The following is a 13,559-nucleotide window of genomic DNA, read 5'->3' as shown; positions in this document are numbered from 1 at the left end:
CTACATCGACAGTACCTACAAAAATTTACTTATCTTAGTGTTTTATTTTTAAATTTCCAATATTCTTACCATTCCTTTTAATTCCGTGTTCATTTTAATTTTATAATATTTTTATAAAAATATATTTGATTTATATGCACATATACAAGATTTGCTGTTTGTCAAAACAAAACATTTGACAGATTGCAACAGTGATGCCAATGACTCGCGTGGCCAACATAGGCCAACATGCATTTTTTGCCGTACTTGCGAGCCACCGAAAAGGCCTAATATTAAATGATATACTATATTATATTAAATCTAAGTGAATTATTACTAACAATTATATTAGTAATATTAAAATTATATTAAATTTATATGTTAAATTGACTGTATAAAGCGTTTTAACAGCATTTATTTTATACGATCGACAAACTTCTACTGCTCAAATGCAGTAGAGAAATTTATCTACCACTGGTAGAAAAACTTCTATCGGTTTGCAATTTATAATACCAAAATTTGATTTTTTCTACTAGCAGTAGAAATTTTTCTACTAGCAGTAGAAATTTTTCTACTGTCTATCAGCGATCGACAATTCATAATAGGCACTACTGTGATTTTGTGCAATGGTCTGATTTTATATGTATTTTACATCCAACAATGTCGGACAATGTCAATATATTCTGCTTTTCGTTTTTGCTTGGCATTGTTAAAATTATGCATATCGAATCAGAGTTATATTTTACAAGTATATAAATACAAAAACAAATATCAGCTGTTCTAAATATTTTTAAGACTGATATGCACATAATGCATTCATGATTATTTGAGTTTGCAATGATGCATATTCATCGATGCACAGAGATCTTAAATACTCCTTATTTAAATGATTATATCAGAACAAAAGACGAATATGTATATTATATAATACATATCTACCATGTACATAAAAATATATGCCATCATAAAACTAAAATGTATTAAATTCAGTACCTTTCAATATATTATTGTGCAGAGCAACCCTTTACAATAAACTTCAAAATATTAGCAGACTGAACCGAATTTGTTTGTTTACGTTTTGCATTTGTATGTTTAAACAATTAAATAATTCATTGAATAAAAAATTGTAAACTGATTAATTTTGTTCGAAGTTTATTTAAATAAATACCAAAGAGCGATATGTTTATATTCAATGCCAGCAAATTGATTTTTACCTACTTGCGTTAAGATATAAGCGAAAGCCTTTAAACATATCAAGTTATTATAAATACATATATTGTGTGCTGTTCTTAAATCAATTAAAGAGCTAAAAAAATAAAATATAGTTTCTTTTAATAGTACAATGGATGGGGAACATATGTGCGTACCACCGGAAAAGTCTTTTCAAGCATATATAACAAGAGCTAAATTGCACCCTGCAAAAAAAGATGAAAAAAGACACAAAAAAGATGCCACAAGAAAAGTAATTATTCTGATAAGAAATATAACAAACTTTCACAAAATTTTATGGTTATATTAGTAGAAATTTTTTTAAAAGTCAGTTTTAATAATATTATTCGTCCTTATTATTTTAGATATCTTCAATATTCAAAAAATGTGAGTCACTATATACTCTGGAAGACTTAAAACTAATAGAAAAACATCCCGATATTGTGAAACAAGTTCGGAAACGCAAAGAACGTATCGAAATCTACAAAGATAGGGCTATTGAGAAGGAGGATGATCCCCGTGTAATAGAAGCAAAAGTACAGGAGCTGGCAGCTATTGTGTCGCAAGCAAAGCATTTAATATGTTATACAGGTGCTGGTATAAGTACTTCTGCGCTAATACCAGATTATCGTGGTAGTAAAGGTATATGGACACTGTTACAAAAAGGAGAAAATATTGGTGAACATGATCTTTCCGCTGCTAATCCAACATATACGCATATGGCTATTAATGAACTGCATCGGCGAAGACTGTTGCGGCATGTAGTATCCCAAAATTGTGATGGGCTACATCTACGATCAGGTCTACCACGATTTTCGCTTTCTGAAATTCACGGCAATATGTATATCGAAGTATGTAAATATTGTAAACCAAATGCTGTGTATTGGCGATTGTTTGATTCGACGGAAATGACTGCACGTTATTCACATAAAACAAATCGTCTCTGTCATAGATGCGCAGAGCCATTATGTGATACTATAGTACATTTTGGTGAACGAGGTAATCTTAAATGGCCTTTAAATTGGGCAGGTGCTTGTCAGCATGCCGATAAAGCAGATGTTATATTGTGTTTAGGTTCAAGTTTAAAAGTATTAAAGAAATATACGTGGCTATGGCAAATGGATCGACGTGCTCGCCAAAGACCTAAAATTTGTATAGTTAATTTACAATGGACCCCAAAGGATAATATATCAACTATTAAAATTAATGGAAAATGCGATCATGTAATGAAACTCTTAATGAATGCTCTAAATATATCTGTACCAATTTACACAAAAGAAAAAGACCCAATTTTTGCACACGCTTCTTTACTTATGCGTGAAGAGCTCCATACTTTAACTCAGCCCTTACTTAAAAAAACTGAAGATATATGCACTACAACAACAGAAGAAACACAAGACTCGGCGATATCTAGTGATAGTTATAGTGAATTACCAATAGGAAAGGGACCTAGAATACGAACACCATTAAAGAGCAACACTCGCATTAAAACCAATTTGTTTATGAGACAAAAAATTCCTAAATTTATGATTGAATCATTAAGCACGAATGATAATAAAGAAACTGAGTTCACAATCGAAGATAACCAATATGTTAGGGAAAGAGACAAATCAAATAAAAGTGACACTTCGGATGGATTGGTTTCTATGCCCTTCAATTCCAATGAAATATCACATGAAGTTGCATGCACAACTAAATTTGAAATCGTAAAAACAGAAAATATATCAGAAGTAGCAGATAAGCAGAAAGTGTATACAACAAAAACTTTAGAAATAAAGCCAGAAGTTTATGATAAATTAGAAAATATACATGTAGAAAATTTATATTCAGAAAATATTAAAATGAGCGATAATCAAGAAGATCTAAAACAGAGTCCTCAAGCAATAGAGGGAAAGATTGATACCTCTATGTCAACAGTTATTTCTTCGAAGTTATCTATAGGTGGTAGAGAAGACTTAAAATTTGAATTGCTTCAAATTAATTATTGTGCTAATTTAACCCCACATTCAAAACTAAAAACTGTTACAAATGATTCTTATCAAACCATTGAAAACTTCAAATCATCAAAATTTAAAAGTGGAAATATAGCTGATTCGCAACTGCAGCATGAAGATGATGACGAATGTGAAAATTATGTTGCTCAAATGGATTTATTAAACACAGCCAAGACAAATCGCGTCAATGGTAGCAAAATTACGCAATTGTTACTAAAGTTACCCTGTTGGTACGATGTTAAATATGCATATTCAGGTTTGCACAGCATCGTTTATCCTCCGCCTCCTGATTTGAACATTTGGAATACCCAAGTTGTTCCAATTTTCGCTATGAACCGTGAAGCTGCAAAATGTGAATTTTGCTTTGATAACTATGCGGAATTAGAATGTCAATTTTATAAGAAATGGCATCTAAATGAGCGCAGCAGTCGCAAGAGAACTCGTAGAGGAAAAAATTTGTATTGCGCTTGCTGCACCCAAAGTGATTACGAAGAGGATGATTACGATGAAAATATATCTTTAGCATATATAGCCGCCGCTGAAGCTGCTAAGCGAGAACTACAAGAAAATAGTTTCCCTAAAAAAATAATCCGTACTCAAGCTGGTTGGTATGGCAAAGGGTACAAAAAAAATAGACGCCGTAAATAAGTATCATTAATAATTCATCTGTAAAAACCGTTGTACAAATTTATTTTGATCCGATAAAGTATTAGTGTACTCATTTCAGTGAATTGAATTTTTCTATATGTGAAGTTGAAATAAACTGATATATGTCAACTGTTTAATTAAAAATCAGTATATAGTATCTTTGAACATATTCATCTAACTTATTTTAAAAATTTTTCTTTATTTAAATCTTAAATTTGAACAAATGTTTCTAATTTCTAGACATTTACTTATATTATAAAATTTTAGTTTATTTAAATTTCTACTCAATAAATCATAAAGTATATATATTACGCTTAATGTTTCATTTATTGCTAAATAGTACAAAATTTTAACATAACACAGAGACAAAAGTAGTTTTTGATAGGATCATACAAATATTACAAGTGCAACAATTAATTTAATATTTTTACATTGCAATGCTGGGAAAAGTTATACTAAAAAATATAAATATCTTAAAATACTAAGCCATATAGATGAATGTATTAATATCATCATCGTCTCTGCGCATATATTTATGTTCGATTAACCACTCAAGTTGTTCTTTAATCATTTTTTTTGACGGCAGAAACATATTTTTCAAAATGTCAATTAATTCAGCCTAAAAATAAATTTAGAATTTTCCACAAATCAAAAAATACAAATAAAAATAAAGTACCTGTAAGGACGCGTTATTTATACGTTTACGCATTTTCATTATTTTTATAATTGCTTCTTGTGTACGTAGTATTCGCAACTGCACTATTGATTGATTATCTTCCTGTTGAGATCTCTCCGTACTTAGTTGCAAACGACCAATTAAATTTAGCTATATATTGAAAAATAAATTTTTTGTATTTTTAATCAAATTTATAAAATCAATTTAAACATTATATCAAACTCACTTTTCCCCTACGTTGGGATTTACAATTTTTTACAACAGCAAAGTCTTGATTAATATAGAACATGGTATTTTCGGTAAATTCTTTTGGTGTTCCAATATTGGGTTCCATAAATAAAATTTGTTTTTTCAATTTAGGAAAAGCAACTAAGGACCATAAAGTGCGACGAAGCTCAGGATCTTTAAAATAAAATAAAAAATATATTTAAATATTTTTTAAATAGTTTTTTAATTTTTTTACCAGGCAGCTCCGTAGCCAAACGTAAATTTTCATATGATATTTTATCAAGTGGACGCTGATTCCAAGCAAATAAAACAGCCATTTGAAATGTGGTCACATCTAGATCATATCTGCCAAAATTATTTGCAAATGTTATTGTACCATTGCTCATATGGTGATACCATTGAAGTTTACGTCCGGAATGCTTTTTTTTATAAAAATCTTCTATATCTGGAATGTAATCTTCTAATTCAAGAGGCAAGCTCACTGAAACGCGTTCTGAACAACGAGCCCAAGCACCTGCGTTTAATATTTTAATATTAATGGCATCATGACGGTCAGTAGAATTTCTAAATTGAGTATTTAGATCGTCGCTAACCTAATAATTATAAAACTTTTAATATGTCTTCAATAAATATATATTTAAAAACCTTAATATCTTGAAACATTCTAGCTAAACGGTTAACGTAATCAGCTGGCATACCAACTTCACGTAACCACTCGACAATATCTTCCTCTTTCTCGCTGTCGGCACTGGTACCCAAAATCAACCTTATAGATTAACATTAAATAAAATGCATTATTGCTTATGCAGATTTTAATAGTCACAAATCTAGTGAATTTAATCTTAAATTTATCGAATTAACTATGTTTGCGTATAATATATTAATTAATGATATTAATAAAATTCTACAATAAAGTATCCTCTTTAAATATACATACATATATCTAATATTTTAATTAGTTATTAGTTAATTAGCTATTAGATTAATCTAAACTTCCGGCAGACGGCTAAAATGCCATAGCTGTAAGCTTTATGTATATTTATTATTATATAACATTTTTATTTTTTGTGTACTATACTTACTTACTAACATGCTATATGTAATCTATAGAAAAGCAGATTTGTAATTGCTCGTAATTGCACTATAAAATCATATTAATATTAAAATCATATACATATTATATAAATTTTTATCCTTTGGCAAGGTGTAAGGCATATGAGTGTGATTTAAATATTACTAATAGAGAGTTGTTAAATGTAATTTTATATAAGCGAGTATAATGATATGAAAATTTACGCATTTAATTATGTAGATCGGTGACATAATCTATTAGGTTTTAAATTACCTTCGAGTTAAATGTACTTTATGATAACGCATAAAAACATCCTTGTTGTTTACATATTTAAGAACGAGCAACACATCTCTAAGGCGCCCATCTATTTGCTCACTTGTAAGCCGTTTACTTAAAGGTGTACGGCGCAATAACATATCGCAATAGTTTGCTAAAAGTTCAGGGCATTTGCTTTCAGGAGCTGTACATTTAACTCCACGGTTTGCTATACCAGTAGGAAGCTCCAACTACAAATAAAATTAAAGTTTTAATAAACATTATTCTAATTAAAAAGTAATATTATAATATGCCATAATTGTCTTGCCTTGAATACACTAGTGTCATTTACAACAGTTTTAAAAGCTTTATCACGTGCCGTTAAAAACCGGGGATCATCATTAAAAGCATTTTTAACTAAAGAACTAAATTTCTTAAAAAGATCCAATAAACGTTCAACATATTTTTCGGAATCTTGGGTAATAATATCAGATGCTGATAACATATCAGCAAGACCTGCCGTTACGATGTGATTTTCTAAATCCCGCAGCATTGGCTCAACGCCATTTTGTAATCGATCCAATAGTCGAAACATTAAATTCAAACGCTCCGTTTCATACTCTTTTATCAGCGGGGCGCATTCTGCTATTATAGTATTCATATGGTCTCCAATAAGTACTTTAACGCATGTTTGCGCTAACACATTATAACTGCTGGGTTCTAAGTAACGTTTTGCTCGTGCCTCTTCTTCACGCAATTTTGCATCTGCATATTTCATAAAGGACAAGACCCCATTAGCTTGCTGTTGTTCCGTTGCTTTAAGTCGGTAAAAAGATGTTGTTGCTTTAAGATATGCTGCTTCAAAATTTTCTCGATATATCTCCAGTTTATCGTCTGGGTTGGAGCAAAGATTAACGTAACTTTCACGTACACCGATCACTAATTGCGCATCATATGCATCACCATTTCGTTCTGCGTGTACTATTTTCATGGCAGATTCCTGCAGTCTATCTTTTATATCACGAAATATATTTTCATTCCATGAATCAAGCATTAATTTTCGCACAACACTATCTTCAGCAGGAGTTTTCTTTGAAGTTGAAGAAGATACTGTTGCACCTGAGTTTACATTGGTGCTGCTGCCAGCTGATGTACTTGAACTAGACGTATTTGTAGTGGCTTTACATTGTAGTGATTGCTCTAACTGACGAAATGGTAACGGCAGGTAGCTGGATTGAGTAAAGAACTTACGCCACTCAACTATATAAGTCATAAGAAGTGCTTGTTCTCCACGTTGAGATTGTACTTTACGTTGTGCATGCACTATAAATTCCACAATATCTGTACGCAAGCAATCATAAATTTTATTTGCACCCTTTTCGTCCCATAGACAAACTAAATGAACACCGTAAAATAGATCTTGCCATTCAGCTTGTGAGACAGTTTCTTGTTTTAATAATTTAAGAACGATGATGCGCATTTGCGGCCACACATCTTCGAATGTACGTTGCGCTTTTCCCTTTAACATATTTTTTGCTTTTAGTTATAATCCTAGCTTTAATTCATTTAGTAAATGTTTTAAATTTTTAAAAATTTAATTTATATTATCAAATAAAAAATATAGGTTTCTTAATGCAGATTTGTGTACGTTTCAATTTGTATCATATGCAAAATGCAAGATCATTGCTTTCAAAATTCACTTTTATGTGGATAAAAAAACATTACTTTAGAAAGACGACAATAACTTCGAAGATGAATACATTTAAATACATTTTTTAATATATGTTGAAGAGCAAACTAATTAACTTCAGCCTTCATCGACAGCTGTTTTAATATTGAAGTGTTGGAAAATAAACATTTTGCAAATTGTTAATGTATAAAGATTCATTCTCATTTTTAATATAAAATATTTGAAAAAATTCTTCAATAATGATTTCATAATTTATATAAATTGTTTATATTATATAAAAATATAAATTCATATATCCAAAATACAATGCATTAAATTGTATTTCGTTTTAATACTTTATTTATAAAGCACAAGAAACACATCTAAATGTCAATGGCTCTTTTTCATTCTCTTTATAATATCTTCGCTTTTATTTTTGTGTAAATTTGTTCTACCGTATTGGCTTATAAATTTGTGGAAATATTTTGGAAAATAATAATAATTAATTGTATTGTAAAAAAAATTATTTAAAACGAAGGCACAATTTAAAATGACCATGGGTGAAACGCCAACAGCTACACTTGTATTACCAATTATCTTGAGGCCTATATTTGCCCAGGTAAATTTTTTTATAAATAAATTAAAATAAAGAACATAATATTGAAAAATTATAATAGTTGGAACGGCGTGATGTAGGCGCTGCCCAATCATTACGATCAGCTATTCTAAAATCTGAGCAAACCAATCCTGGATTTTGTTATGACTTAGTGGCAGCAATCATACGTCGTGCTGAAATAAATGTGAATATAAATGAAGCAGTGCTACGCCTGCAAGGAAATATTTCAGAAGTTGATTGTAATCTTTTTTGATTTATTATATAATGCTCTTATACATATTTAATTATAACAAATTTTTAGTGAGTGAATATCGCTTAGCACGTACTGAAGAACCATTCCAGGAGTTAAATCGCAAATCTATTGCGCTTAAAGTTATACTTAGTCGTATACCTGATGAAATTACTGATCGAAAAACATTCTTGGAGACAATCAAGTATAAACATTTTTAAATAGTAGTAAACTTCAATTGATTGATAATTTTTAGAGAAATTGCTAGTGCAATAAAAAAGCTTTTAGATGTCGTAAATGAAATTGGATCTTTCATACCTGGAGTAACTTCAAAACAAGCTGTAGAGCAGCGAAAGAAAGAATTTGTTAAATATTCAAAAAAGTTTAGCACCACATTAAAGGAGTATTTCAAAGAAGGACAGTAAGTAAATAAATAATACAAAAATTTTCCAATTAAAAAACATTTATATAATGTTTTACAATCTGAGTTAAGGTTGTAAAAAAGTTTAATGAATTTAAAAGTGTATATAGAAAAAAAAAATCCCGAAAATTAAATTTGATAAATATAACATTTTCTAAAAGTATTAATCATTATTAGCAAAGCTGTTCTCAGAAATATTTTAATGAGTTTAATATAAAATATTCATCAGATTAGTATTTTTGAATAGGTGAAGTCATACAAAATTATATTTCGTCGAACTAACATTGTGTATAAATTTATTTATTGTATTTTTTCAGGTCAAATGCGGTTTTTGTAAGTGCACTTTATTTAATACGGCAAACGAACCAAATCATGCTGACTGTCAAGAGTAAATGCGAGTAGAATATGTAATATACTTTATAAATTAGTAAATTCATATAATTTCCATATTTAAAAGTCTAAATTTATTCAATAATAATTTGAAGACAAATTTTTTTAGTAAAACGAAATTAAACGGTCGGCGTTATACAAAATGATTTAATTAAATAAAATATATATTTTAATATATATTTATATGTAATAATACTATGTAATAAAAATAGTTTTGTTTTTCAAAAAAAAAAATGTGTAAGGAATTTAATAATGTAAATACTTTGATGAAGTAATGTTTAATGTAATGTTTTGCTCTTTGATGAAGTAAGTTTATAAAATTTTTAACTATTTACTTGTTAAAACTTTAAACTTTTTACGTATACCACTTATTATCTAGACGTGTTTAACTAATGTAAATGTTACTTAACGAAATAAAAATATATTTAGATCAATATAAAAGAATACATTTTTTGATTTTAATAATTTAAATAAATTAAACGTTTATAATTTAGCTTAGGTATTTATAATATAATTTAAATTATTTTCTAAGTTTTAATATATGGAATAGCTGTATAATATCAATATGAACTAGTTAGTTATCATTCTATGATTGATGCAATATAAATACAACTAAAAGTTCGAAGGGTTTAAGAGCTGTCTTATTTATGGTTATGTACTGAATGTATTAATGTTGTATTAATAGGAATGATTTATCCATCCTGGATTTGACCTTTATCGCAGGTGAAATTTAAACATCTTTCACCTATACTATAAAGTACAGCCTATAATTGCACTAAACTTACTTATGTAACAATTGGACACTGGACTGGAAGTGACATTGCAAGTGACATCTACAATATGTCATTGGACAGGCATTCACAACATGACAGTCTTATTTTCAGTTCAACCGTAATAGGCTCAGAGATATGTTTGCTAAAAGTGTGCCGTTGATGACTTCAAACTAAATAGCAATTGTTGTACTGCATTTGACCAATCTTACACGTAATTATAACTTTTCTATATATATATATAAAGACTATATATAAGGTCTGTCTAAGAAATTCCTTTCTTATTGTAATGTCCATGACAGAATTATTACCTCCTCCTACAGAATTGATTTAAATAAATTGAAATCCAACTTTCTCGATACAGTTCAATGTGAACTTAAGTGACAGCCACTACATAAGATTTTCCATATTTTCCTGCGATTAGAAGTGTTTAATGCTTGTTGTTTGTAGTTCAGAATGACAATTTGTCAACCAGAGAAACGTTTAAGTATTTAGGATCCACGTGATACTACTCTCGCCGTCTTTGCTTGCCACCTCAAATTAAAGCACTAATTTAACCTGATTCATATATACCTATAATGACACCCGTTCGGTCTTCGGGACCTGTTGCGATGCTGATAGGAAATATTATAGAAATATTAAACTCTTATAAACGCATTCATTTGATGTAACTAAGACAGATAAAATGTTTTTCGTTTAGCTGTCACAGCAATTCTTGAAGGTAAACGGTATACATCTTGCCACTTTAAAAGCACTCTACAAAATTTATCAAACTGCTACAAAAATGGAGTTATATGTCTATACACTCTATAGTTATATGTCTATACATATAAGTGTAAAAATATACATTTGAGTATATATGCTCAATCTCTGAGGGGGAGTCAAAGACATGATGTAATCTTTAATTAAGCAAACAGATCTTTAAGGCTAGCATTGAATTCATTTACTTTCTTACACCATAGCGAAATATTAACATTTTCTGTCTCCACATTTTCTGTTTTTACTAAAACGTCTAGATCTTTACTGTAGTATCATATGATTCTGTCATTTGGTGGATCAGAATCCAACTGAAATCGGAACACATAAGTTTTTCTAACTTAGACTGAGAATTGAGATTGGTGTCAGATGCAGTGACAATAAATTTACAAAAATTGGTCATTATATATTGTGTTTTAATTCAGGAATATCAGAGCTGCAATTATCACTAGATACCATTTAATTTATTTTTCACGAATTTTTACCGATAGTTCAAAAACTGGAGGGTGCTAGGGTGCTGGTATATTTTTTTAGAATTTGAACAGCAATTACTTATTTGACATAGTTTCGAGTATATATAATATGTCTTTAAAGCAAAAGTGTTAACCATCAGGAAATCAAAGGAACTTATTTCTGAATTTAAAAAGAAAAAGAGGATCATCATTGTTCTAAATAATTTGAACCCTGATACGCTTAAAACCCTGATCAACTCGATAACATCATCAAAACTAGTTCTTGATTGCAAATGTCGGTTAAACGGTGTCGGTAGACATAACAATATAACCCTTCAGTGTGTTCCTACCCATTTCGGCGTATCAGTAAACGAAGTTGTGGACGAAATTGCAACAACCGGTTTCAATACGGTAGCTTGAGGACCGCAATCATTTCTTGGCCTACTAAACTTTGTTCTGAGACTCGATATTTACAGCTGTATTCAATTCATTCAATTTAAATCGAGCCTGAAATCAGTGAAACCTTCTTTTTCGTGTACAGGACGAACTCATCATTGCGAATGTATTATACTTCTGTCCTGCCCTCTCAAGATCCAGACTCAAAATACCAGAGTCCTACGTCGTCAGTAACTCTAATATTAAAAAGGAACCAAATATTTTTGTGTTAATCGAAATCAGTTTCAAAGTACAATGGATCTTCACAGTCTAACTGCTGTGATTGTAAGTACAAGATATTTCGAATGAATAGTTTTATTGTGTTATAATGTCTTAAATGGTGATAAATAAAATAAGCAGATGTGGAGTTTAATTTGATAAAAGAGGTTATGGACGAGGAAGCACGAAACTTTTCAATATGGCAGATCTCAGAAGACGGTTGCAGCGTTTGAAATCTTACAACAACTATTCGTTGTTAAGTTACTACTTTCAATTGTATCACATTTTAAATAATCTTGAATATTTTAGTTGGAATATTATATTTATTATTATCAGTACAATTTTGGAAGAATTGGACATTAATATTTTAAAATTAAAATAATTTATTAATGGTATTCAAACATATTCGGTAACTGGGTAAATTAATTCATAGTGCTGAGTTATCAGATCTGATCTGATAATTTTTTCGAATTTTGGTAAAACATCAGCCGATTCTTATCATCTTCACTATAAACAAAAAAAATTACATGAATAAATATGGATGGTAATGAAAAATTATGTAAAAAATTTTTACTTTAATTTTATACATGTACATATGTATCTATCTTCCATTTTTTCTTGCTAGTTTTTTGCTTTTATATTCAACAAAACAAAAATGTAATATCAGCGGCTCTATTAGTGTAAATGAACAACTTTATCTAGTAGTAATTAAAAAGTAGTTTTCAAACGTTTTTTATTTTATCAATTTATTCATTATCGAGTTTTATATCTTATAAGAAGGTTATACACCTATACAAGGTCTATCAACAGCATTTTGGTTTTAAATCTTTATGCTCATATTAAGAAAGGATATTATTAATGCTAAAGACTTAAGTGGTTATCATATATTAAATTTATTCATAATCGTTCCATATTATCATTTGTGGATGATAAACAGTTAATAATTTACAAAAATCCACATATAGAACAACATATCTTTTTATTGTCAAAGATAATAAAATTTAAGAGGGAAATATGGAATTTCTTCACACAAAAACCCTATATTTTTATGAGATACTTTTTAAAAAATCTTTATTTGTAAAACAGTTAGTAGTTTACTCTCAAAGTTTTAAATCTATATATGAATCAAATTTCTCTACACCTAGACCAACCAAAATTAACCACTAAAAATCGATTCTTTCACACATGGAAAAATCAGTATAAGCACAGTAGATTGTAGCTACTCATTGAAACCGTGCGAAAAGAAAATGACCCAATTTTCTTGTTTTTCATTTTACTAATAAAAATATACTTCAAAAATTTTTTTTATTAACAGTATACTAAAAATGAAGTAATGAATAAAGTGAAATCAAATGATAATGAATAATTCTAATAAGACTTTAAAATATTTGCATAAAAGTTTCCGCAGCAAAAAAGCCAAAGCATCTAATACAAGTGAAAAAAAAATCGGCTCTACACTATGTAAAAAATGAAAAGAAAAAAATTAAATAAATATATTAACATAAAATCTGCAACATAAAATCCTTATTAACTGTTTGATT

The 13,559-nt window shown here is 29.2% G+C and overlaps 3 protein-coding genes across 6 annotated transcripts; 2 read left to right on the top strand and 1 right to left on the bottom strand.

Annotated features, from left to right (window-relative positions):
• The first annotated feature begins 993 nt into the window (after positions 1 to 993).
• Positions 994 to 4,006, top strand: LOC119677396 (NAD-dependent protein deacetylase Sirt7). 4 transcript variants are annotated; one of them, XM_038088730.1, is made up of 3 exons: positions 994 to 1,065; positions 1,318 to 1,441; positions 1,554 to 4,006. In XM_038088730.1, the coding sequence occupies exons 2-3, from the start codon at positions 1,322 to 1,324 to the stop codon at positions 3,828 to 3,830; spliced, it is 2,397 nt and encodes a 798-aa protein (XP_037944658.1). In that variant the 5' UTR covers positions 994 to 1,065; positions 1,318 to 1,321; the 3' UTR covers positions 3,831 to 4,006. The 4 variants fall into 4 exon arrangements, with proteins under 4 accessions (XP_037944658.1, XP_037944660.1, XP_037944659.1 ...); XM_038088732.1 differs by lacking the exon at positions 994 to 1,065 and adding an exon at positions 1,111 to 1,236; XM_038088731.1 differs by lacking the exon at positions 994 to 1,065 and adding an exon at positions 1,111 to 1,259.
• Positions 4,007 to 4,244: 238 nt separating this feature from the next.
• Positions 4,245 to 7,589, bottom strand: LOC119677395 (cullin-5). Its single transcript, XM_038088728.1, has 7 exons — positions 6,390 to 7,589; positions 6,080 to 6,312; positions 5,380 to 5,500; positions 4,970 to 5,327; positions 4,733 to 4,908; positions 4,507 to 4,656; positions 4,245 to 4,449 (listed from the first exon to the last, which is right to left on the bottom strand). Exons 1-7 carry the CDS (start codon positions 7,587 to 7,589, stop codon positions 4,312 to 4,314), a joined length of 2,376 nt encoding a protein of 791 aa, XP_037944656.1. The 3' UTR covers positions 4,245 to 4,311.
• A 555-nt stretch (positions 7,590 to 8,144) lies between these two features.
• Positions 8,145 to 9,547, top strand: LOC119680417 (programmed cell death protein 10). The gene is made up of 5 exons (XM_038093221.1): positions 8,145 to 8,349; positions 8,408 to 8,585; positions 8,648 to 8,780; positions 8,832 to 8,996; positions 9,314 to 9,547. The coding sequence occupies exons 1-5, from the start codon at positions 8,281 to 8,283 to the stop codon at positions 9,396 to 9,398; spliced, it is 630 nt and encodes a 209-aa protein (XP_037949149.1). The 5' UTR covers positions 8,145 to 8,280; the 3' UTR covers positions 9,399 to 9,547.
• The last annotated feature ends 4,012 nt before the right edge of the window (positions 9,548 to 13,559 follow it).

The sequence above is a fragment of the Teleopsis dalmanni genome, chromosome 2 (assembly GCF_002237135.1).
Source record: "Teleopsis dalmanni isolate 2A chromosome 2, ASM223713v2, whole genome shotgun sequence".
In the NCBI taxonomy this organism is placed as follows: domain Eukaryota; kingdom Metazoa; phylum Arthropoda; class Insecta; order Diptera; family Diopsidae; genus Teleopsis; species Teleopsis dalmanni.
Note: the sequence above shows the minus strand (reverse complement) of the source record. Positions and strands in the feature narration are given on the sequence as shown.

Excerpts from the sequence above, each read along its gene's own strand:
- LOC119677396 (XM_038088730.1), top strand. The coding sequence starts at position 1,322 with ATGGATGGGGAACATATGTGCGTACCACCGGAAAAGTCTTTTCAAGCA. Across the intron at positions 1,442-1,553 it reads AAAAAGATGCCACAAGAAAA|ATATCTTCAATATTCAAAAA; the intron begins GTAATTATTCTG and ends TTATTATTTTAG.
- LOC119677395 (XM_038088728.1), bottom strand. The coding sequence starts at position 7,589 with ATGTTAAAGGGAAAAGCGCAACGTACATTCGAAGATGTGTGGCCGCAA. Across the intron at positions 6,313-6,389 it reads ATGACACTAGTGTATTCAAG|TTGGAGCTTCCTACTGGTAT; the intron begins GCAAGACAATTA and ends TTTTATTTGTAG. Across the intron at positions 5,328-5,379 it reads GAATGTTTCAAGATATTAAG|GTTAGCGACGATCTAAATAC; the intron begins GTTTTTAAATAT and ends TATAATTATTAG.
- LOC119680417 (XM_038093221.1), top strand. The coding sequence starts at position 8,281 with ATGACCATGGGTGAAACGCCAACAGCTACACTTGTATTACCAATTATC. Across the intron at positions 8,586-8,647 it reads AAATATTTCAGAAGTTGATT|TGAGTGAATATCGCTTAGCA; the intron begins GTAATCTTTTTT and ends ACAAATTTTTAG. Across the intron at positions 8,997-9,313 it reads GAGTATTTCAAAGAAGGACA|GTCAAATGCGGTTTTTGTAA; the intron begins GTAAGTAAATAA and ends GTATTTTTTCAG.